General features: G+C 44.3%; 2 protein-coding genes across 2 annotated transcripts in view; one reads left to right on the forward strand and one right to left on the reverse strand.

Annotated features, from left to right (window-relative positions):
• Positions 1 to 22,114, reverse strand: part of T265_11024 (hypothetical protein) — a gene marked incomplete at both ends in the record, with an annotated part of 101,697 nt that overhangs the window by 75,039 nt on the left and 4,544 nt on the right. The window contains 9 exons of the mRNA XM_009177564.1: positions 878 to 983; positions 3,868 to 4,199; positions 7,079 to 7,204; positions 10,557 to 10,652; positions 10,755 to 10,835; positions 10,877 to 10,948; positions 10,993 to 11,037; positions 11,087 to 11,203; positions 13,564 to 13,656. Of these exons, the coding sequence (XP_009175828.1) occupies positions 878 to 983; positions 3,868 to 4,199; positions 7,079 to 7,153 (513 nt within the window). The remainder of the gene's footprint in view (positions 1 to 877; positions 984 to 3,867; positions 4,200 to 7,078; positions 7,205 to 10,556; positions 10,653 to 10,754; positions 10,836 to 10,876; positions 10,949 to 10,992; positions 11,038 to 11,086; positions 11,204 to 13,563; positions 13,657 to 22,114) is intronic.
• Positions 1 to 22,114, forward strand: part of T265_11025 (hypothetical protein) — a gene marked incomplete at both ends in the record, with an annotated part of 84,741 nt that overhangs the window by 47,924 nt on the left and 14,703 nt on the right. The window contains one exon of the mRNA XM_009177563.1: positions 3,887 to 4,177. Within this exon, the coding sequence (XP_009175827.1) occupies positions 3,887 to 4,177 (291 nt within the window). The remainder of the gene's footprint in view (positions 1 to 3,886; positions 4,178 to 22,114) is intronic.

The following is a 22,114-nucleotide window of genomic DNA, read 5'->3' on the forward strand; positions in this document are numbered from 1 at the left end:
ATAGATTAGCTTCACTGACAGGATGGAATCTCTGTCGAAAGTCCTTTAGTGATTACATCCTTCATCGAACTACCGATTACCAGAACGTTATTTATTTATTTATTCGGTATGCGGCTGTACCGAGGCCAGCCGTCCCTAATAACCGAACATCACGTCATTTGGACGGATGTGTCAAGTGCAGGACACGGACCAAACGAAGGCATGCTCTGATTGGCCAGAATACCAGCCAATCCGGATCGAGCTCCTTTGACTGGACGCTTCTCGCCACTTCACGGAGATTCTAGCACGACCTTGTGGAACACTGTGATTACCCTATAAATACAGGTGTAATGATGCTCCTCTTGTCGCCATAAAGGGCTGTGCAGAGCTACCGTGCCTTTTGCTATACCGTAGTGGGCGGAGCAGGAAGCCAAGGGACCGATACAGAGTTGCACGACCGTCCACCAAGACACAACGACTGGCGACGTCATATTTTTTCTGTTCTTCGTGGCTATGTTTGGAGCTGTTCGCTATCGCTAATCGAGGGAAATATAGACCTTGAAACACCTCTTGCAAACAGCAACAGAAAAAAACCATAGGGCTATAGTTATTTTTTTGGTATTCTCTGTCTCATAGCTGTCCACACCGGTCTTTTATGTGTTTTCCTCTATAATAGCGGGTTTTTCACCTGGTGTGAGCCAAATCGTCCATTCAACTCTGCTGCCTAAAGTATCTGGTGATTTCTGCATTCAAAGTGAGGATATAAAGCCCTTGAAAAGTAGTATCCTGTACCGTGCGGAGGGTAAACCCCATCAGGGAAAGTCAAACAACACCGGGCTCTGACATACAGGATGTTCGTTCTGCATGCCCGCGCCATCTCCACACACCAACAACTTACCCCATTCTCTGCCATGTGACTCAGCACCCGGGTGTAGTAGGTCCGCAACCGTTCTCTCATTCGGTCCACTGCCAGTTCCCACGATTCCACACACTTCTCTCTTGCACTGAATCAAATCAAATACAGAGAGAGACAGTACATGCATTGTGCGAAGGAACGGGACGCAAATAGCACAGTCAAATCAGCCGTATCACATTAGCTCGCGTGGAATGCAGAGACTGGAATGAAACTTGCCTCCAACCTGCCTATATGTAGTCTGCTGTATACCTTGGTTAAAGCAAGCATCAATCAATTGTGGAAACTGTGATTACCAAAACTCTGTTGCGAGCCAATCACGCATTCGCACATAGGTCCACAGCTTGGATCTTCATCCTCAACCGGATTGGTTGAAAAAGGTACCACGTACAATCAAAACGGTGACAAACCATCCTTAAACTTTTGGCTGATTCTGTAAATATTTTCTGCCTGTACAAACCGTGTGAATAGGCATCGCAGCCGATGGGGAGTAATGTTATTCGTATACTGCAAGTGACTATCGGTGAGCTCTTTTGGGATGAAGTGGGGAAACCGGGTTTCCAAAGGAGGTTTAACTGCCCTTAGATGGTTATTTGCTTCGAAAGAAAATGTTAGGAGTAAATTTCAGCTCGTGAGATAAATTACTGTTAATATCATCAACTAAACTGAAAGTAAAAGGTGAAAGGGACAAAGGGAACGGTCTTTTTATCCGTCGGTCGGTCAGTGTCGTGCAGATCTCAAGCAGCCAACTCTCCATTCAGACGATGATATTACTTAAGCTCACCACCTTAAAAAAATCAAACCAAAATCGGTTACGTATTAGCACTCCTGGGCTGTGGGCCAATGATTACTCATTTCGAAAACACGCCATGCTTTGATCGGCTTGAAATCACGTGGCCCTTCACACTGAGGCAGTTTCCAAGCCGAACGAAAGCACACCTCTTAAACGAAGAAGACTCACCATCGTAGTCTAAACTCTTACCGAACGAAAGCACACCTCTTAAACGAAGAAAACTCACCATCGTGGTTGGCCAACTGACCCGTGTGCAGTCGGACTAACCTTTTCGGGCGCAGAGGCCTTTGGGGTTTTTCATGGGACAGCGGAATGAAGGTCACACACCGAACGCATCACAGCATGAGTCATTTCCGCCTGCTAGCCGGCATCCGCTGTCGTGCTGTACCACCCACTAACGCACCACCCATTGAGGTGCACTCCCTCCCACACCCAGTCAGTCGCACTGAAAAAACTCGAACCACTGGTCGAGCAAGCGATGCCAAAGCGGGGTTTTGGTTGGAGGGCTGGTCGACTCAGTGAGTCAGTTCACTCAGGTGGGTATCCCGCGCCCGGTCTACTTCATCGGTTTGCGACCTGGTCAAGCTCTACGGTGGTCGGCTTCGGTAAGTGGGCTGTGTAGGCAACAGGCCAGTGACGGTGGCAAATGTTACGCCCGACTAATGGTTGAAACTTAGGGTTTGGTTAGTCCGGAGCTCAGTGGAGCGATACACGCTGAAGCCGCATAAGGGGTGAGTCAAACCAACACAGTTCCCAGTCGCTGACTAGGGCGAATGAATTGGTGGCACTTTATGGGGATGATGCTTCCGAAATACAAGGCACCACTGACTAATCCGTGGTATCACTTCCTTCTGAAGCAGCATTACGATGAATATGAAGAGGACTAAGACCTGTATGTCCATAATCATATTCCCGGAGTTCAAAAAATATCAAAGCATGTATGCGCATCTAGCGTTACCTCAGGGAACAAAATTTGAGACCGTTCACTTGACATATATTCCACGTGGTATATTGTTCCCTCAGTTGGCCCCATCTCTTACGATCGATGGTGGATAAAGGAAGATGTCCGTTGTATGCGTACGGAATTGGATTTTGAACTCACATAACCACTGGCTTTGCCTGGGGGAATCGCTCTTAAGCGCACCAGTCCACAGTAGTGACTACTTTTCATCGATCCATTGAGTTTCCTATCGAGTTTTAGGTCCATAGAAAACCAAACATCATCGCGGACTCCGGAACAAACTTCACAGCAACTGTTGGTCAGAATCAATCGAAGACGCGTCGTAATACACTGTTCATAAGGTTGCGGAAGGATGTCATTAACGAGCGAATCAGCTAAGATTCGTCTGCGTCTCCCTTCAACATCTAATCAATTTGCAAATAAGTGCATTTCTCTATCAGCTAGATTGTTTGATCTGCAAACATGGCAGAGCAAAATGACTAGTGGTGAATGACCATCATCCTTCACAGCGGATCTGATAAGTACTCACCAGTGAGTTGTAAGCTTTGTTTGGTTAGACATGATGAATGGATCTGACTAACCAAGCCGACTGGTTTATCCCGTTCTATCGGGACCTGACCTGTCCACCATGTGACATGGATTTTTTTATGTGGAACGCAGCTTGAGTAAGATAGTATTCAACTGAACGAACAAAGCTATTATGGTCGACAGTTTGGATGACGATGATTAGAATGGGCGGCAGTGTTGTCGATTCTTTTGCGATCCTGTGGATTCGGTTTGACTCAAGCCGGGTTACGTGGACCAGAAAAATAAATAACGCTCGAGTTTGCCTGAAATTACAAACAAACACATCTGGTTTCACTACCAAAGAGGGATTTTTTCACTGTCTAGCTGCATCCTTAGTATGGAAAACAAGTAGGTTAAAGAGAGTTTTAGTGCGCAAACCATTAACGTCTCAGGAGTTGCCTAGCTAATTAGAAAGTGGTCACTGATTTGTCCTCTTAGTGGAGACATCTGGTTTAATCGCTAGTCGAGGCGACATCATCAGAGCGTTGTGGGTCGAAGACACCTTCACTCAATTCCGCTTGCAGCGAAAGTGGATTGCCATAAGTTGGCGATTTCATGAGTCTCAGCTATGTCTTTCAGACCGAAGTTTCAATGACTCCCTGAATCCCCAAAAGTGTAGTTAGTTCCTTTTCCCCAAACGGTTTAAATACTCACGTTATTGCTCGCTTCACAGCCCCCAAATCCGGATCGGAAATCCACAAACAGACCGAGGGAACTTCAACAATCCCACTACTCGTCTGCACCTTCCAGAAATGTGGATCATCTGTGTTGCTCACGATTCGAACTTCTTCACCCTCGGCCAATTCGTAGTTCGGACCGGCCAACGACAGGAGCGCTCGAGCCATCACAACACTGGGAACCTCTGTGTTCGTGCTCAGACCGTTGTTCACTCCACCCAACCGTAGGTGCACCGGAACCACCCGTCGGCTCTCTTCCAACAGTTGCCCAGTTCGATTCCACAAATGTATGAAGTGGTTCAGATGATCCTTCAGGTGTGGAAAACACAAAAGTGCAAAGATAAATTTGTTGCTAGGTGAAAGAGAACGCTGTCTGATACTTAGTGCAGAAAGTGTGCGGTTCATTTGCAACACTACTGCGAACAACATGATCAAATTTGCCCACAATCCTGGGCAGTAAACTTCTGTCAAATGTCGTACACTACTCAGCTGACCGAATCAAGTCCTGTGCAAAGTAATCAAAATACAAAACTCTTTTGGGCCAGCCTTACATTGAAGGTCTATACATGTCATGTGATATTTCCACATCGTCAGGATGAATCGTCATTAGGTCCCACAGTGTTCAAGGATGGCGCAATAAGGGGGGAGGGCAAACATGAACTGGACAGTACTCGAACTTCATACAAATTTGGGGTGAAGTTGTGGCTGGATCACAAGAATTTTGGCTACGTGAGCGCCTCATTTTTTAGTAGGGCTGTTCGATTGGACATGGAGGATCGCCGTCTCCACGGATCCTTTTATGCGGTCGATCAACATGATTGATGTAATCCCTGAACCAGCCTGCTAGAGCCTTATGTATAAAGTCGTCTGGCTACTCATGAGTAGTCAGAACGTTTTGCTCAACCGGTCGTCAGTCATTGCAGCGGATCCAATCCTACATATTGGCCTGGAATTGCTTCAATCGCCGGACTTACACGGCCATCTCCGACTGTACCGACTGGTCGCAGGAAATCATCATACGCATTCTCAAGGGATTATTCTGGAATATAGTGGGTAAGCAGCTTACTTTGGCCAACCACTTTACATGTGAGCCTGGGAGAACGAAGACAACAAGCCGTGTGACCCCTGTCCAAAACAAGTAGAAGTTTCACCGTGACAGTTTTTGGACAGGAAAAAGACTATGAGCGCACGACAACAGTGTCACTTAAACTTTACTTATGACAGAGGAATTCTCCAAAACCTCTTGATAGGTTACCGGGATATGCTTGATTGTAACGTTCTAAGGAGCAGCTAATTGTTTCGCAACTGTTGTTGCATCTTCTTGATGTTGTGTTGGAAACGCCAACATGAGACTTACGACTGGCTACGCAAAAAACAAAAGGCGGGTTTCATCTCATCTACAGTTTTGTTCTATCGAATTCACTTCACTGTGGAAGGTCAACCGAATTCGGTGGTTTTCTTGACTTATTTGAAGTTTGTAGTTAGTAGCTGTTCACCCTTCCCTCTACATTGAAAACAGCTATTTTGTAGGTTCAGGTAATCTTGAAACTCTCTGAAGTATACAAATTGTTATATCTGCTGATTCGCCAATCTGTGGTATCTGCTCCTGACTCACTCCAGTGCCTAATGCCGGAGAAAAAAAGACTCACAGAAGGGAACATAACAGCTATATTCCGAACAAGCGAGTGCGAGAGCGTGAGTGCGTGCGAGTGCGAGAGCACGAGTTACAACGGCCCCACGCTATTTAAAGGGCACTTTCTGACATTGACCCTGGCTGCCGGATAGACATTTAGTGATCACCCATCAACATCGATCGTGCCCCTATGAAATGCCTGAACGCAGATCACATTCGGTCGTGCTTCTGTGGCGTGCATGAACACTCATCAGGTTTTGCTGAATTGATTGAATGATTGACTGGCCTGGATGCTTGCCGGCTTTCCTGATGAGATTTTGGTGGAGCAGTAGGTTTCGGGCGTTCTGAGGTTACTTTCAGGAATCAGACCTTCCTGATACAAATGATATTGGAAGGCATTCTATTGACTAATGATGTCCTCCTATGATGGAGCATATTTGGGATTCTGCCACCCACACCTTCCTTACACATTAGCTTAGCCATCTTGACGACCTAACAACCCGGCTGAAATCGGTTGCACATCAATCCTCGGGAATCTTCACTCAGAAACAAAAAGTCAGCTCCCCAAATTTTAGTTGTTGTGACTTTATGGACTTGTGGAAGATGTAGGATCCGCACCCACAAAGGTGTCAAGCGTGAATTCAGAATGATTCGGTTGGAGGAAGTAGTGGACCTCGTTGTGTCGCTGATTGACTCGCAAGATTGTGAGGCAATCAAGCAGTTATATTGTCCACGAACTGGGATCTTGTTTTGTGGTTTGAAATCCGCACAGTAACCTCGAAAGAATCCTAAAATCACCTATTTGGCCCTCAGAATTTCAGTCCTTAGGAAAATTCTGTGCATGGGGGTCACGGCAACTAGCTAGCAGAAAGGCAAAACCTATCGTCAGGTATGGCCACAGTTGGTTGCACAACACCTGTTTCTTCATAATCAACGTCAAACCGGAGCAGTAACATGACCATGGCCTGGGGTGAATACAGGCAGTGATTTCGAAAAAACCATCTTTCTAGATTTGGTTGTGGGAAAAAGTACGACGCTGCCGGTAACTAGTGGATCGAATCACTGAACAACGATGAAGGCTAAACCTGTAATTATTTGCTGCATTTGTACACCTCTGTACGCAAATGAAGAATGTGATAACTTTTTTGGGCGATACATTCGGCAGGAGATTGGTTTTTAGCTGAATTTCAGCGTTAGGAAAAGTATCCACTGTGATTTCCGAGGCGTTCCTCATGACTAAAATTTGAAGGTCAGGTGGCAGAATACAAGGCTAAAATTTTGTCTGCAAAACTTCTTGTAGAGCATAAGTGATTTATGTCAACGCTAATAGTGTGCCGTCATGACGATGCTACTAAACTTGTATCAGATTTCTTAAAAGGATGACAATCCAGGACCAATGAGCTTCATTGCCCTAAAAACGCAGTACAGACAGCGAGTAACTGAAGGTTGAATGAAGAGTTCGTTACAATAGTCACACGTATTGCCGACATCATATCGCAAACCCATGTTTGACAAAGTCAGGCAATAAGACATCCACTGAAATATGGCAACTTACACGCAACTCATTTGCCAACACATGTGCCCCAGTGATGTCTTCTTCCAATGGCCGAGCGTGGTCTGGATGTGTCATTTTGATTCGCCTTGACAACTTGGCCTCCACTTCGTTCACCGCATGATGGAACTGGACACGAATGAAGTACGGCAAAATATTTGTTGTCAGCTGGCTACTGAATATGTTTGTAAGTAGTTCGATAATATAATGAGTCCAGAGGAGCTTAAACGCCATAGTCATGAACCGTGCACTGTGATGGCCATACGCGAGAGGGTGAGACGAAAAATTTAATCACTGAATGAAAATGTCCCTCGTCAATCCTGCATGAGAACTACCCCTGTTAGAGAGAGAACATTCATCAGCTAACCTACATTAAAGTATATGAGCTCAACTGGTGCAAGGTACCACTTACCCTCAACATTAAACAAAGTAGATGTCTTGTTGAGGTACATTCTACCTATGCTTAAATCGCCACAGTACAAGTTAGAAAAGCGGTTAGCAAGTGCTGCTAAACAAATCCATGATCGGTTATCCAGCTAACAACGTCGCCGTCCAGTTGGAACATTCGGCACAAATGTGTATGTAGTAAATATCGTTTGATGAAACAGTGTATTTTATAGGCTTTTTTAAACGCAACAGCATACAATTTGATCGACTGGCTATTGATTTGAAGCACTTGTTTCTATTATGCGCAAAAATGATTTAACTTTCAAGGATCGTTTTACCGTCAAAAGGGGACCCTTTTTAGCGGACTTTTTTTGTGGCCTGTTCGGAGGCAAGGGTGGGTTTCATTCAGCCAAGTTTCATTCATTCAAGGTATCTTGACAGCCACCACTTTCCACGATAAAGAAAAAAACCCAATCGAGTTTCTCAGTGACACCTAAACTGCGCATCCAAATAAGATGATGACGATATGGTATTAATTCTGAACAGAAAACTACACCTTATAGAAGATCAAATCGTCGTAAACAAACTTAGCTGGCCAGTATTTACGATTCACTGGTTTTGAGGCATTCCGTGTAAACAAAGAGTAGTGCAAACTCTGTATGACAAAGCCAGAAGACAACGTTCACAGGATACCTTAACAACTGAGCCTGATTACCTGAACAAAATATTTCGCTCAGACGGCAACCATGTGGAAACATACTACTGACCACCCTGACCTAGAAGTATTTCCTTGCGTGACACTTAGAGAAGAATAAGGTGTTGGTGAGTTAATGAAACGTCGTCTCACATCTACTGTAAAGTGTACACATGGTGCTGCAAAACCAATCGCTCGTAACAGTTACGACCACGTCCCAGCCCGCCGGAAATAAATGTCCCTACATCCGTCCACCAAAACCGACTTGGTAGGGCTCTTAGTCATGTACAACCAATTCAACCCACGGCAGCTGAGCACGTGCCCACGACAGGAGTGAAAGGGCTGTAAGTTCAATTAACTCCATCCCCTGTCAGCAACGAATTTACGGGGAAAATTCAGTAGGTTCCGACTGATGCAAGCGCATCCATCGACCTATATTGGGAGTGCGCTCACTTGTTGAATGTTCGTTAGCAAACAGCTATTCTACGAAGTGTTGTGTTACATCACTGAGCGTGGCAATTCCCTCCATACTACCCCCCCCCCCCCCAAAAAAAAAAAACAAGGGACTGTTGGGTGCTAGAGAGTCGTTTATGCGGTCTTTTCAGTTTGCCCTCGAATAAGAATTCATTCCATATACCATTACAAAACCCACTTTAAATCGTCAAGCAATCCGCACATAGACGTAGTAATCTTTATTGCAGAAATGATAGTATCCTTGTCCTTATCTTATCATTCAAGTGGATAAATTATCAACAGATGTGTCTCTTGTAACTGATCAGGTGGTGGTTGATCTGTTCTCCCAGGTTATCAATTGACTTGCAGAAAAGTCATCATCATTCAAGCTGACATCATCAGTGTGCCTTTGGGTGGGTGATTCCTCCCTTCGGTCTTGCGTTCATACGTTTTGTAGCTTGATTAACTACCTGGCCATCATCCCATTTGCATTCAGATTGGTCCGATCGTGATCGGTGTTGCGCTGTGGTCCAAATTCTTGCTGTCTGGTTGGCCGATGCTTTACCTTCCATTTCTGCAAACCGTATAGGCGGAAGCACGAAGAGAGCAACTATCCACTCAGCGGTAGGCTGATTGTGTCTCCTCGAATAGTGACTAAACATCTGCAAGCCAATTACCAAGCTCGGCAAACAGATCAACAACCACTTGATCAACTAACAACGCATACACCTGAGCTAGTTATATTCCGACACATTACCAACCTCTGCCTCCAGAATACTTGAGTACGCTAGAATGACTGCTGTACCTACTCTTATGATCCCATAGCACCAGTCGGGCAAGCCAAATCGTTGAAGTGTTTCTTTTTGGGTCACATTAGTCTCTTCCAGGTTTTGCCTGCAAATTGTTCACCATAGTTCGTCTGATCTTATCTGTATGGCAGCCAAAGGTGTTGCATGATATACTTGGGCACTGAGAGTGGAACATAGGATAATGACGATGCCTCGTTGTTCTTCCATTTTTTGGCACGATTTCTCTCCAACAGACTGTCTAATTAAGTTAGGATCTTCCACACAAAACTCAGATTTCACAGTTATAACGGATCAATTCCTGCATTTGTACTCTCAACCTGATAGGTTGTTTTCTTTTTCTCATGGCAAGCATGTGCACACACACTGATTTACATAGAAGACGGATCAATTTTTTCCATCTGCTGAGGTTTTTGTATCTGCCACCATCTTGAATCATGCGGTATAAGGTGTGGATCGCAAGAAACCCTAAGAAAAATGGTCTGGAAAGGAAATATCTTGGCCGTGGTCTGCGCAAGCTCGACGACCGTGCAACTCAAATCGTATGATCGTTCACTTAACGTAGCTGATCTGTTGAGTCCCGGGATAAGCCAGTTCTTGTGTTGTTTGACAAAACGAGTGAATAAGGCTCAACTCAAAACTTCCTCACCGCTGGAAGAGTTATTAACTCGAATGACCGAGACAACCTCCATTTCGGTAGCATCAACATCGATTTTTCGGAGTCGCTGTTAAGTAGTGCGGCTGTCACGTGAAGTGTTCAGCTCGTCAAGGTCGTCTGACTTGACGTTTTGCTCAAACACAAATGGGCATTCACAGCCATTAGAGCTTTCCCTGAGTTTTAAAATTTTCAGAACTGTCTCCATGAGTTTATAAAAAGTTACTTCAACTGTTCTAAAGCCATTTATTGTGCAGTTTGACTGGAACTTGAACTACGTTGACTGCACAATGCTGTTAGGATCATGGCTCGCGGATGTCATAACGACTATGTCACTTAACTGAAAGACACAACTAAAGCAAGCTATAATTTTGCGTCGGATAGCCATCTCACATTTACATGAGAACCGCATATAATCAAGGTAATAACCACAATGTTGTACGGCTAAAAAACCGAGTTTTTACCCATGGTATTTGAGAATCATACCTGTTGATATTCGGCCGCGTTGCGAATGTGAACTTGGGTGAGTCGAGACAGATTTGACACATAATTCCAACAGCTTTGGACATTTCCACCGAGATCCTGAAAAACAAACAAAGGTTTCACGAGTATCATTAGATGAAGTCGAAAACTGAATGATGTTTGAATTCCCCGTCGCCACTTGATCTGCTAAGAGAAACTCACTTTCTTCACATATACTGACTCCGTTAGCGCCTTTGGACTGCTGAGTTGTACTGATGTCTCGGAGACATTTTCAGTTAGTACCTAATCAGAAAGTAATAGAGAGATAGATGAATATGACATACTGTGAATGACCGTTCCAGTCGCGATATGGTTTCGAGGTAGCGGAGCGCGGCGGAATTACTCTTGATGTCACTCTGGTAGGAAAAGCCGTTGGAATCTCAATTGACTGATAACTTACCCGTAGTTCTGACGCGCGCTGTGGTAAACCGGACTTTTGTGATGCCTGTTGGATGACGGTAGTCATTCACGGATTCACAATGCTCAAAACTTACGGAATCTTTGAGCTCTTGCTCAAGCTTCTTGACTCTCTGAAGTAACTCATCTTGCTGAATACGTTCGGTGTCTAAAGCCAAGTGGTTCACACCAATACAGACGGCTCGAGCTTTGTGCTGAAATCAAAGATGGACAGAGAGTGAATGTGTGGAACACCCGGTCTGTTGTAGAATTCATGTGCGTGAATTGAAGTCTTCTGCTTGGTCGAACTAGCAAACTTGAGACGCTGGACTTCATGAATGCAACAAAGACACTTCAAATTAATTCCGCAATAACGATTCCCAACCTAAGAATATCAGGAAAACTGGCGGCATTCGCTTCGAATTCAACATAATTTGGAGAGCAGTCAGTATTCAAAATATCGCTATAATAGGTTCAATGGGACAATGAAATAGGCAGAGAGGATTAGAAGTTTATGAGCTGAGAGCATTGTCTCCCTGAAGACTAGCTCCAGGAGCCCACAGATATCAATTTCAGAACATCAGCGGTCACACCAACAACTGGGGGAAGACTTGTTACACACGCTTGTGAAAAAGCGTACCAAGCTCTGCAATTCTAACGACTGTCTTTTCGCGTTGCCTAGTGTTTACTGCGATATGTGAAGATGATGAATACGGGTTGACCTCAGCTAAGCTCGTCAATGGCTGAACAAACCATCAGCAAATTTTGGAGGTGAACTTACCCACACCTGTCACATGATGCCATTGTTATACTGATCGATTTTCGTGGTACAGTTGTGCTCGATGATTGATTACACTGCCAACAAAAGGCCCCATTTGTTCATCTGTCTCGGTAATCATCTGTCAAAAAAGCATCTTGTGAAGACACTCATTCACGGAGCTTGTTTTGCTGAATTGCACTTTTTTGGTTGCGGTTACTTGGTGAGAATTCCCACAGGTTGATGTTCTCATTTTTAAACGCCGGGCTGGCCCTTCCGGACGGGTGTTTGAAATCTCTCCAGTTGAATTGTCCAACTGTTTATCAAGCGTCATTCGCCCTAACAGTTCATGTTAGTTACTGCTGTTCTTACTACATATATAAACCCCATAACAGCCGAAATCCAGTGACCCGTAAGTAATCCAAATTCATTGCTGATGTGGCCGGTCTCAGCCCAGTTCCACGCTATATAACTTCTGCCAGCGATGAATGCTGTGTCAACCTCCACTAAAACAGGCAAGTTGCTTTCATAATTGTCACGAGGGTATCACCGTTTGTCCCGAATCTCACCTTAGTACAACCGAGCTCTTATCAGGTGTGGAAGGCGCCGGGATCGCCTCACGTTGGAGGTCAGTGTAGGACCTGAAATACCTCACTACCGACCGCAGGACGCATGAATACATCACCCAGATGGGTCTCCACTCAGTTCGCTATGAACCCTGTCTGAATAGATGTATCCCGAAAACATGAAAGACCATCTTAATCCTCATTTCATCCAACAGCACTTTGATCCCCATGCAAAATCACTAATTAATCCCAAAAATGCATCGTTTCCATGACGCGCAGATTCAATAAACTGAACAAAAGCTCAACGTAAAAGCAAATTATTGTCCACTAATGATCTCTGGGTTAAACTTTGATTCACAGAGCATCTTAACAGTAGCGTGCATTGTCACCCAGTCCCGATTACTTCTTCGCCTTACTTTTCTGCACCATAAAAGGTCTGGTTCTCACTTTCGTCCCTCCAGCCAAATGAACCACGGATGTTCAGACAGATGAGCTATTGAAAAAATCAATATCAAAGCAAACTTCCATACAATTGCATAAGTGCTGAAATACATTAGAGTAGTGTGGTATGCCACACTGACTTCACAGAAGGTTCCTAACCCCCTGAAACTACCATTTGATTGACCTTTTCCTAGGCGAGCACTGTACCTCGGGATCGATACTCAGTGTTTGGTGCCCAGCTGGTGTGCTACCAGAAGGAAGCAACAGGACTGAGATAATGGTAAGTTGAACAAGTCTGAACAGGAGTAATCGATATGCTCATGTTGGTTTCGAACCAGGAACGTTCCGATTAGTAAGCTTGCGCCTTAAACAGTAGGATTTCTGTCGTCCAAACTCGGGATCAAGTGTCCACAAATTCCTAAGAGGTTGAACACGCTCAGTGTCTATTCCGACACATCTGCCATTGAGGCCGAGTGTACGCATCTCAACTAAGAGGGGGAGCCAAAGATGGATGTCGCAGATAACTGACGAATACAAACAAAATTCTATCACTCACTATATGTTCAAACAGTTTTCATAACACTACTGAACTCCGGGGATTGAAATAAAAGAACCGTGCTAGGTAGAAACATCACACGAGGCAATCGTGTTGAGTCCCAAGAAATGAGGCATTTCTTTTCAACGATGCTAACTCTAATCTCCCAATGACTGCTAGACAGATGATCAATGATTTTGCCAATGTTCAAATAAAATTGCATAAACTGTTTGCTGCACTGAGACACAACGAAATACCAAGTGTGCAAGAGCTTACCTCGTATTCGGACAGCTGCGATTCCAAAAGCTTTGTGCCTACAAAGAGGAGAGAGGATGTTGAAGAACAGAGTAAAGCGTACTGCCGGATCGTCTTTGTGGAGGCATATGTTTAAATGTGACGTAACATCTTATCGTTGAGGCACAGTAGGACTTGGCTACTACCGGTGCAGTTAAGGCACCGCAGAAAGTGTTGATTGTGTGAGAAAGACATTGAAAATCAGGCTAATGCTTCCTAACGGACATCGACCTGACTGAGGCAACTGTGGTTACTTGGTCACGATAAATGAGATTCAGACCTGAGCAAGGCAGTGTTCTGATAGGTCGACTCAGTTGATAGGGCTCAGTTGGCACATGCATAATCAGGCAAAATTGTGACACAATTGTGTGGACAGTGGATTCACAGTCTTCAACAGGATGGTGTTGTGTGTATTGGTGTTTTCTCTCTGTCTCTCTCTCTCTGTGTGTGTGTGCGTGTGTGTGTGTGTGTGTTTGTGTGTGTGTGTGTGTAGACAACCGGCAATCGACCGATTCCTCTCGGATCAGATGCGTCATCCGATGCGGAGTTTGCCGGAATGTGCTGCTCGGGACTGTGCTCAGGTGGTACGTGGATTGGCCCCGCGCGCGATACCTGCGACTGCCCACACACACTCAGTTTTACCGACCGGTCTAGCTGAGTTTCATACCCGGTCTAAATGGTGGAAAGTAGCTCAGGCAAATCTGATACATTTGTGAGTAACTATGATGCGCATGACTGCTGTATAGCTCTGTGGCTCAGTGACGCAACTACGTAATTGCCAGGCCTTTGTTGAAAAAAGTTGTATCGATTGGATTTGTTCTTGAGAAAACGGTTGAAAAACATGAAATATAACGCTTCATTAGGATGTTCAGGAGCTATTAAAAACCTGATATTATTGTATACCCATCAAAATGAACAGCCATGACCAGTAATTACACTTATCGTCAGTATTTTGCGAAAAAGACTCAGTTACACAAGACTGCTAGTGCTTTTTTCCAAGTCGGACAGACTGTTAACTTCTACAGCCATGACCAGTAATTACACTTATCGTCAATATTTTGCGAAAAAGACTCAGTTACGTAAGACTGCTAGTGTTTTTTTTCCAAGTCGGACAGACTGTTAACTTCTACCTGATGGCCTAGCAACAAGGGGTTTCCCAGTGTATATCACTGCATCTACGGTAGTCTATCCTTTATATTTCCAGAGTTTTTTGAAGTCAACCGGGCACCATGCCAAGAGATGCCGTTCTGTCACTGCGACGTACAACCATGATCTTTTCTTTCGGCGGAAAACAGTTCTGTGAGGTAGCCAACAAATAAATCACGCTTTTATAGCATTCAGCAAACAAGGCAACCGCTACCTGATCTAAATGAACAAAAGTCAGTCGAGTTCATGTGACGTAGAAAGCGAAACGGAATCAACGTCGGGGATGCGAATCGCCCAATCGGTCATCGGAGAATTCACCTGGGAAAAGATTTACCCTGAAACTAGTACCGATCTGTTCATAATTGTGAATTACCAAGTAATGCTCGTTCTGAGAGGATCCTAACCGCTGAAGGAAAATTTACCATAACGATCGGTAACTTTCTGAGAGTGGCATGTGTACAGTGGGGAGCGACCTCGGTTGTAGCTTGGAACCTACATGATTGGGGTGCGATGATACGAGTGTCTTCCTATCCATGCTCACCACATGCACAAATTAGGCTCTTGATTTCATTTCAGTCCTGGGAGGACCTAACAATTTTCCTATAGGGGTCCACGAAAGACACGGAAACCGGTGTAGTAAACTACCTGAATAGTGGTGATTTGACATAGCGAGGGAGCACCCAGAAAATTCAAGTTAAACCGTGCAGATACTATCATTGGAGTTCTTGGGTTCGTTTTCGTTACACCATAAGACTCAGTGCGTTTCGGAATTGAGGTAGCAGAGATAATGGTTTTGGGAATCAGATGGATGGGGATCCAAGCGTACAACTGCAAACGAAATTAGGGGACACGAACCCATGGGCTCTTGCTTACAAGGCGAGTACTCTACCAAATGAGCTGACACAGACACTGTCCCGCTTTACGCTTGTGAACTTGAATTCCACATGGATATATTCAACTTCAATCTAATAGGTCAATAGCCAGTGAGCATCACAAGCGAGACCTTCACAGGCGATTAGTGTATGTGCAGTTTAATGTTTGCTAACTTCACAGGGTTCCGGACAAAACAATAATTTCCAAGTGCCACCCTGAAGCGTCAAGACAGACACCTTCAACGAACATCCCCTTCGTTGTGATGTTCATGGAAGCCTTCGTTGTCGACCGTGATGCGTCAGGATTCTGGTAGTTTGGACGCGCTAACTGTTCCTTGACTAGGCAGCTGTTTGTCCTTGTTCACCGAGATTGGCAACTGGCTTGTAGAGCTTCCTTCACAACCACGGTTAACCCTGTCGCATTAGGTCTAGTGCAATCTTGCCCAGGGGATGCGCACAAACACGGCCTTCGAAACTAACCACATAATATGGGAAAAATAATTAAGCTTGTCCTGCCGGATACAGCCGATATTAATCAGAACTTTTTCAGCTTTCTTGATCCTAACTACTACCTTCTTCTAGTTTTAAAGGGTTTTACCAAATATCTAATGGTATTTTTTTTAGAGGAAAATACTCGTAAAGTTGCTGAAAACTGTTCGAAAGCCCATAAACGAGAGATTCAGTTGAGTTTCCCATGAAAGTCAAACTGATTTGCAAATGAATGTACCGTAACCTCAAAAATCGATCAGTCCAACGTGAAAAGTGAAGAAAGAAGTGTCGCGGCCTTTTGGACTGGAATTAATGACAAACATTCAATTGGTTTTCTGTACTTGCAAGAGTATGCCTTATAGTATTGGAATAGTAAGTGCTGAAGGTCTCGCCGAGGAAATCGCAGACAAGACCAGAAATTTCGTGCACTCTTTCACAGCGGGACACTGTTCGGTGTGCATCGTAATTGTTCTGATCAAATATGACACAGACCAGCCCTCCCCAAGGATGGATAGATTCGACGACAAGATAATTCTGATTGCGTGGGAATTCTCCATCGTGAAGGGAACAGTGCTGATTTATCCTCCTTTCTAAAAGGGAGCAACACAAACAGAACGCCATCCGGCCACGTTAACAAACCTACTGCCATACTGAGTAGCCTTTTCATCAAAACCATTGACGGTTTACCGTTCCGCAACCTCAACGAGTTATGCTTTACTTAGCATGACTTGTTTCTGGTCGATAATTTGGCCTAGAATATTTGGGAAGCAAGTCAGAAAATGATGAGTTGCCAATTGAAGCTCGACTCTGACCTTACTGTCTCATTCACAAATATGCAGGGTTTTTGACACTCTGATAGTTTCATTTCAGAGGAATCATAATATATCATTACACACCCACAAGAGCCGTTTAAAGATCCAATGTGTGACGGTGATACTACTGATGGGAGAGGCATGCAAGTAGTATGTTTTTTCGTAAGTCCACTTCGCTCTCTTGTGAAGTGAGATCTGTTACGGAATTTGTGGAGTCGCTTTGTAGCATTTACTTACATTTGAGCAACATTCAATGAATATCTAGGAAAGTTCAGGAAGATGGATATTCAGGAGGGTGGATATTCAGTTTTTGTAAACAAGATGCATATGAGAGTTTCGCTTCCCTGTCCACTAGTCTGTAACTGGTCAGTTGGCATTTTGTAGTAGATAACTCTGCAGCGAGGGCTTCACTAGTAGTCGAGTGCAGAAGACGTGACGTAAATCAGTCCTCCTAAGAAAAAACGCCTGTGCTCAAGGCACTCTGGTGTGCTCAAAAAGGTAGTTTCCCACCCGGGTGTACCGGGCGAACAGAACTGCTTACCAAATCCATATGGATCGCACAAGTGGGGCAACACCATCTCTGGAGTGTCTACTTGAGTACCGCCATCTGATACGTAATCGTCGCGTGCACTTTTTCAAAATTCAAGGCCAGCGTCAATTTAAATAGGAGTAATGAAAAGGATCTTGGGGAGTTGTACGCGATATGGGGAGTGGAATAACTAAGTAGGAATGATATCTCCGAATGCCTTCCACTCGGCTTTTTGCTATCGGCACTCACCGTGCCGGATACGGTTTGTCCAATCGCGTCTGTTACATGCCATGGAATAAGCAAATTTAGTGGGCTCTAAATCGATCCTCCTCTGTCACGAGGAGGTATGAATGAACACTAGTCTTTTCGCATATCGTCTACTTGTGTGCTTCGTGGCAGACAGCCAGTGACTCCAATAAACCCCAGTTTTCACTAAATGGAAGTGAATATTTGCTATCAAGTTCCAGTTGATAACCTAATGTTTCATAGTTCGAACCCAGTCCTGTCAGTGCCAAGTGCTTCTGGCTAAACATAAGCAAGCTGACACCAGTTCACTTTCTTCATTTGATGCGATTTTATGTCAAGGGTATATTACGCTCCCCCAATCCAAACGGAACGATACCGGCTAAGTCTGACGCTCATTTTGACGTTAGTCCCGTTTCTTGAACCTAATTGTAGGGATTATGTGTTGAATGTGATGTCTGATCAGCACTATAAAGAACAATTAATTCTTTTAAAAGGTTGGTGAATTTCAAACTGTCATTATTGATCTAATAAGCCCAATAGATTTTTTCACTCGGTTGTAGGCAGTATTCAAGTTACTCCTGTGCAAGTGAGATTGGAATTTTTCAAGGATATCCTCTCGGTGCATGCGGATTGGCCATCGATCACGTGCAATTATTGACAAGGCTAATGGAACATTTTGAGTAAACTACATTGAACGTGGTTCATAATAACTAGGCCTACTTAATGCATACCACATGATGAGCGGATAATTACCATTGTATACAATGAATCTGAGTGAGAGGATCATGAGTAGGAGCTAAGCTGGAACGACAAAACTTTGGTTGAATCACAAGGTTGAGTTGACGACTGTGCTCGCACCCTGGAGCAATACATCATGTTAGCTGACACCCCTGTAGTTTCCCCACTGATTCGGCAGCTACTTGGAGCAAATGACATCCACTTGTATACTGTTTATGGCAGTGCGGAAAACCATCAACCAATACGATCCAATACGAGGGGAGTTTTTTCTTGTGTACCATGTTCATTGAGTCGCGAAAAATTCGGATGTGTCAGTCATAAACATGAGGTACAAATATAGAAAAAACGGAATCAACTAAAACAAAAAAAGTTGACATTATCAGACTGGACCGATTTTATCGTTCAAGAACAGTAGATGGCTTTGTCCCCGATGGAAATCACTTTCAATTAATTCAATGAAGCGTATTTCGGTGGTAAACAGGTTTCTAGAAGATGCTACCTCCTTCGAGAGATCAGTTTTGGCCAACTCTTCTGATCCTTCTCTCCAAAAAGGAACATCTGTCTTGGTCAGGTTGTTGACAGAGTTCTCCTGATGCCATTTACTTTATGAATATATTTTCTACTGTTCTCTGTGAGTACCATCCATCGGTGAATGGCGTTCTGCTCCACATCAAACAGGCCTAGTTCCACGACCAGTCTGTTCGGATTGTGTCCAAACTGTGGGCGTAACTTTTTGTCTTCGCATCAACCAGACAGTCGCTTGTGTACTGAATTATCTTCTTGGATGGTCACACCACCGAAATATGTGCTCTATCGATCAGTACAGTCTTTTCTTGAATGACTGAAGCCTATTCATTTGGTCAGGTCAGTTTAACCTGGTGCGCTTGTAAACCAATGTTCTCTCCGACATAGAATTGACAAAAAGGTGGTGAGAAACGGCTACCCGTACTCTTTTGGAGATCATACGGCAACAACAGCAGTTATTTGCAGACAAACAGGAGGAACCCAAAACTAAAAAATGCTGACTTTTTGAAGCCGATGGCTTTTGTACAATATGTAACAGTACATTTAGCAGTATCTAAAGTAAGGTCAAGGAAACCTTGTTTAAAAGCGCGGATGACATGGGATGTACAAACTAACTCAAGATCTGTGGATCACCCAACACAGTTGTGCACGTGTATCGATCAGTCTTGTGTGATGGTTTGTCTATTGATCCACCCGTTCCATCGGCTATTGTGAACGGTTCCTGGTTAGGTGGTGGTATCCGCTCAGCATCCAGGATTGTTTTTGTTCCTACTCGAATTACAACGAACCGTAGGCTCAACCAGAGTACTCTTTCTCAAAAAATTGTGCCTCTTCACAGGATTTCATATGTGATCAGACAGCTGTTCGGTGTAAGTAGTGCTTTCTGCAGACTATGAGCCCCTTCTATTCATCAATTCTGGAAGCAGGTCCACGAGGACCAGTCCGATATACTAGTGTAATGGCGGATACTACTGATGAGACATGCGAGTAGCGTGTTTTCTCGTAAATCCGCTTCGCGTCCTTTGAAAACTAAGATCTGTTACGGAATTTGCGGAGTCGCTTTGTAGCATTTGCTTGCAATTGAGTAACAGTCAATGAATATCCAGGAAAGTTCAGGAAGACGAGTTCAAGGAGAATATGGATATTCAGTTTTTGTAAACAAGATGCATATAAGAGTTTTGGTTCCCTGTCCCCTAGTCTGTAACTGTCCAGTTGGTGTTTCCCTAGTAAATAACTTCTTTCAACGAAACCCTCTAATCCGTTCAGTGGCAAAGGTACGCCTGGTGAACGGTGTACCAATGCATTTTACTCTTGGAGCCACACACGTGTACTGATGCTCAAGACGGTGAATGTTTGACTCGGAAGTAGAAGATCATGTCGTTCGATGAGAAGTTTACTCTCTTTCCCACTGTTTCATCCGACCCAAAATTCGAAACCCACCGGGAACGGAGCTGGATAGCACGGGGGGCTGAGGACTCCGATTCACACACTATGCTGTCGATTGTTTGTCCGAACACGCGATCGTAACCTCAGGAGTTTGGGCTGGCCAACTCCAAACCACATCTTGTTGCTTGCTTATGTAAAGTTGTATTGTAGGTTATGGAAGAGCCGTTTGTCTTGGTTTCGAAATTCGAAGACGCTCATTTCGGGGATTGTCGGTCTTAATGAACAGATATGGGGGCGAGATGTCCCAAGTCGTTAGAGCAAGAATTTACTGACCGGAAGGTTCGTGGTTCGAACCTGACCTATGTCTCTCGACTTCCCCTGTCTAGGCTTGGGCAACCTGGCAGTATCCCAGCCCTCGTACTTCCTTTGGGTGGCATGGCAGTTAGGCACCGAAAGGGTGCTACAGCTGAACATACTGGAGCAGAGGGATTTAGATTTCAACTGGATCACTGCCCCACTGGATAGTGAGTGGGGGTACGCAAGCGATCATGCGTACCACCGGAAAATGTTGCCTACTATTAAGATCACATATAATTAAGGTCGGCGTTGTCAATTTTAAAGCGCTGGAAGCCACGAATACGATACAATGATTACCCAGACACCTCAGGAACGTAACTCGGTAACAGTTGAAGACATCCATGTGCGTTTAAACTATGGCCCTGGTTTCAAGCCTTCCTCAGTTAACCGTAGTAAACGTATCAAACTTGTATCAGACTGAATTTATCCTTCACGGATGACAATCTCAGTTATATAAAGTCGAACTCAAGTCTATTATCTGTTAAAAAAACAAATTTGTGTAAAAGATTTAAGTTTTCAAGGTTGGTCTCAGACATCTTCGTGTTTCAAACCTTTCCGCTGATGAACACCAATTTCGCATGGCTCTAACTTTCCACATCGCTTCGCTTGAGTTTTCGTCGAAGAGCAACGTAAAAAGGACAAATTGCCCACTTGCATGTCATGAGAAATGCTCCGCGGGAAGTGCTGCCATAACCCGATGCCAAATCGATACGCTAAGATATAAACTTGCTCGTATTGAGGAATTACTCAAAAGAATCGCCTCAGCAACAATTCAGTCCAGTTAGCACGACCATATTAACTGGGCTGATCTTAACTAATTCCTTGTTTAGATAAGTACGAATGTTTTTAGCACTTGTCGGGACTCTCAGCTAGCTGCTGCTCAATAGCGTTAACGTCAAAGCATAAAAAACAAGCAATCCACAAATGGCTTGTACGTTGTGTGACTCAACCGATTTTTTAGCCGTTTTGTCCTATGGAAGATGCAATACCCGGAAAATGTGAGGCCAACACCAAGCGTTTTGCACGAAGCTAATTTCACCAGCTGCGCACATGCCCCCCCCCCAGACAGGCGATTTATCGGAAATCAATACATCTGTCTGACTTGTGCCTCTATCACATGAGCCTTAGCGCACCTGCTGAAATCAGACATGTGAGCTTGTGTGGTCAGGACACATCGCGGTCTCACTCAGTAAAACAACCTAGTGGTGCTGCTTGCTGGTTCGAGGTCACATTGAACCTGTTCAGGTAACTTCTACTGATACAGTGAAAAATTCCATAATACAGGCAAATGCACAAACCTAGTATTCAGGACTGTGATATTCACGTGAGCCCAGCATTCGACAACAATAAAAATATAGTACTGATTGAATGACTTCTGAAATGTTTTCTTTCGTTCAAGCTACCTGTGCTAAAAGTCACGTGGTTAATTAGAA

This window comes from Opisthorchis viverrini (genome assembly GCF_000715545.1).
Source record: "Opisthorchis viverrini unplaced genomic scaffold opera_v5_439, whole genome shotgun sequence".
In the NCBI taxonomy this organism is placed as follows: domain Eukaryota; kingdom Metazoa; phylum Platyhelminthes; class Trematoda; order Opisthorchiida; family Opisthorchiidae; genus Opisthorchis; species Opisthorchis viverrini.